The sequence below is a fragment of the Laccaria bicolor genome, genomic scaffold (assembly GCF_000143565.1).
Source record: "Laccaria bicolor S238N-H82 LACBIscaffold_230 genomic scaffold, whole genome shotgun sequence".
Lineage (NCBI taxonomy): Eukaryota > Fungi > Basidiomycota > Agaricomycetes > Agaricales > Hydnangiaceae > Laccaria > Laccaria bicolor.
In genome coordinates, this window is record NW_001890088.1 from 1 (window position 1) to 3,293 (window position 3,293).

A 3,293-nucleotide genomic window follows, 5' to 3' on the forward strand; every position below is an offset into this window, starting at 1 on the left:
CCAGACACAACTATCATCGCATTCTTGGGCAGAAAGGTACGTGGAATTTGTGCGTAAGTAGAGTGCCAGACCCCGAGGAGAGCGATCACGTCTATTGATGATTCAAGAGTGGTATTGGGGAGTGTATCTTGGTATCGATTGTACTGTTGTAAAAAGCTTGCATTTTAATTGAAGGGATGTCCTCCGACGGCATCTTACCCTGGTCAAATCCTCCCGAAATAAATGAAGTGTTCGAATAACAACAACCATATGTTATACCATGAGTGAATATTGAATGGTGATACGGAGGTTGACAGTGAATATGAATTGATCAACCAACCAGCCTACTTGGAGGTCGGGAGATATAGGCCATTCCAACACTTGAAACCGGTATTGTAGGTTATCTACAGATTGCTAGTCAGCCGCCTTAATCGAGAAAGTCATGTATCACGCACTGCCTTGGGGTCGCACATAACGGCTGCAGGTACGTGTGTTTGTGTGGTGGCGACGATGTTCTTCGCGACAATATTCGAGGCTACCATTCAAAGTAAGACAAAAGAGCAGAGAAAGAACGGGTCACGTACAGGTGCTGGGAGCAAGATCATATATAATGACTTCTTTCCCCGTCGCACCAGGGACAGCGTACCTATTAGTAACCAAAGTGAGACCATATCATATTTATTCGGGTGAAAACCAAACCAGCAGGGATTGGTAATGCATGACCCTTCCACGTAGGGTTTACTGTCAAGCGTCAGGATGGATGAAAAGCGGAGCTAATGGATGGAAGATACTCTTTTATAATGCCTGTGAAATTTTCGAACATGAAGTCTTGAATATGGGTGTTGTTGCTGCTTGTAGAGTTAGGTTTTGGACCGGCCTAGATAAAATTTAGGAGATTGGAAAGTGTAAAATTGACGAGAAATAGCTCACGCCTGGATCCCAATAGCTAGCGCGACCGATCAATCAAGGAGAGGAAAGTCAAGAATAGAAAGAGTACTTTTGTGTCACGTAGATCTATAGAAAAATGGTTAGAAAACACGCAAAAACTGTAGAGGCAGAAAACTTGCGGGGAACGGAACGTCGACGAAGGCGATGTTCCTCCATGTAATGCTGAAATATGGTTGTTCATCAATACTAAGTCGGAGAAAGAATGACCTTACTTTCGAGCGAGACCATTGCCGCCTGCCCAGCTCTTGAATCGAGCGCCATATAAGCTGTTTTTCTGGGGGGACAGCAGAGATCATATTTGGTTTCAATATTAGGCAACGATGAGGACCAACCATCTGGATATTCTCAATACTGATCGGTACAATGAGTTCGTGTGCCAATGAAACACATCGAATATACTCACAGGACGTTTTGAACATTGGCGACTTGACCAGCCTTTCCGAGGGACCCAATCGAAAGTCCATGCCCGCCTTCACAATAGGTGTTCCTACGGGGTCGTTCACAAATTAGAGCTAACGGGGTAAGACTGTTGCAGATACCTGAAGGTAATATTAGACGCGCCACTTCCGACAGTAAGGCAGTCGTCGCCATTCTGGATAAAATTGTCTTCGAAAATCATATTAGATCCCCCGGCAGAAAACCCTATGTAACTCGGCAACTAAGCGCTCAATTTACCGAACCACGGGAACGATGGCGCTCACCGTCCCTAATGAAGCATAAGCGGTGTCATAAGTGGGACCAAAGAATAGAGAACGTCAAGCCCACTCACGTGTTGAATGGGAAGGACTGGATAAATGCGTCGTTACTATTTCCGAAGGCGAGAGAAAGATAGCTTTCGTACCTGAGTGCTCGACACAGCGATAATCGTGTTATTGAACGCATGGATATTTGAAGAACCGCTCGTTGCGAAGTTCCACGCTATGGGCTTTAAACGAAGAGGTGCCCCTCAATCCAGAGGTCATCACCGTGAAGGATGAGACGATACCTTCCAAATCTTCATATTCCGAATGACGCCATTGTTGATATGGCTAAATGCAATTCCATGCGGACGATTAATCTGATTCTGGGCATCCCACCACTGAAATATGGGTAAGATCACGCAGATTGTAGAATGATCGGGTACTCACCGCTTGGCCATGACCATCAATCCATCCCCAATGAGGATCCAAGGAGCCCTGAAGCGTCACGTTGGTTCCACCAGTGAAGGTGATCCATGAGCCAGGAAAACCCTACAACGAGCCATTAGTTTTCGGTATCGAGGAGATGGAGGACAATTGATCTTACCGCCGCACCCACAATTTCTGACGACGAAGGTTATCTGGGGGTACTCAAAGTCTAGCAAATAAAACTTACTTTGTATTGTCGGTATATCTGTCGGATATGTTAGGTTTCCCTCAATACGAATTTCGACGTTGGTTAATTCGGGGAATTGAATGGGCGTGAAGATATTGTAAGTGATACCGCTTTCGAATAAAATCGTCGAATCCGAAGAGAGGTCCTTCATCGCCTCTAGTAAAGCGGGCGTGTCATCTTGGCCTGCAAGGTGTGGAACGGTAAAGGTGGTCACCGCGGTAGCTAGGCAGGCATAAGCCAGCAGCGAAGTCGTGACGCCGAAGAGCATGGGAAAAAGTGGGGGATGGCAGGACCGTCCAGTCAAAACTGAAAAGACTGTTATAGTCAAAGCCGGTAACAAAGTCAACCTGCAAAGTGATGGGGTAATCCCGTGGCCGCATAAATTCGATGCACAGGCTCATCGTATAACTTCGTCACATGCTTCTGGATCACGTCCACCCTGTACGCGTGAAGCCCGTAGGCTACCAGGAGATTTGTATCTGCAAAGTCGGCTCGCCACCTTGCAATGAATACTGGAGAGAATCAACCTCAGTTACCTGCCGAGAGTGACCCAGCCTAGCCAAGTGCGCGTCGCCCCATCGTACCACGAAAGGTGTGACGTTCGAACGTCAATGAACTTCTTCTGTCTTCACGCCGCCGGTTGCCTGCCCAACTAGAAGTTTTTGACAATCAATGGATGTCATATTCTTCTTTGATTGTGTCATGCTGCGCTCAACGAATCAGAGATACGTGGGCGAGGCTGCCATTCGTTTACACTCCCCAACTCACCAACATCTTCCCGACCGGGTATCACACCATCCTTCCCTTTCGCTAGATCTTCGCTACAATAGTACCCCCCGACGGCCCGAGACGAACCTCGTTGGCAAGATGGGTCGTTTATGATCTGTTCGGGTACGGATCCCCTTGTACCGCCTTCAACCCTGTTCGACTCTCACAATTACCACACGCGCTACCTGAGGCTACCTGTGAACAACGCGTCCTGGACCGAGCGGTTCCGGAGCCGCTTAGCGATT

At 47.5% G+C, this 3,293-nt stretch overlaps 2 protein-coding genes across 2 annotated transcripts; both read right to left on the bottom strand.

Moving 5' to 3' along the window:
• Positions 1-730: 730 nt before the first annotated feature.
• LACBIDRAFT_302994 (glycoside hydrolase family 28 protein) lies at positions 731-1,546 on the bottom strand (the record flags this gene model as incomplete). The annotated part of the gene is made up of 8 exons (XM_001890933.1): positions 731-856; positions 910-925; positions 977-993; positions 1,047-1,089; positions 1,140-1,201; positions 1,260-1,278; positions 1,331-1,414; positions 1,467-1,546. 8 exons carry the CDS (start codon positions 1,544-1,546, stop codon positions 731-733), a joined length of 447 nt encoding a protein of 148 aa, XP_001890968.1.
• A 342-nt stretch (positions 1,547-1,888) lies between these two features.
• LACBIDRAFT_302995 (uncharacterized protein) lies at positions 1,889-2,548 on the bottom strand (the record flags this gene model as incomplete). Its single annotated transcript, XM_001890934.1, has 4 exons — positions 1,889-2,005; positions 2,055-2,156; positions 2,212-2,228; positions 2,281-2,548. 4 exons carry the CDS (start codon positions 2,546-2,548, stop codon positions 1,889-1,891), a joined length of 504 nt encoding a protein of 167 aa, XP_001890969.1.
• Positions 2,549-3,293: the final 745 nt, after the last annotated feature.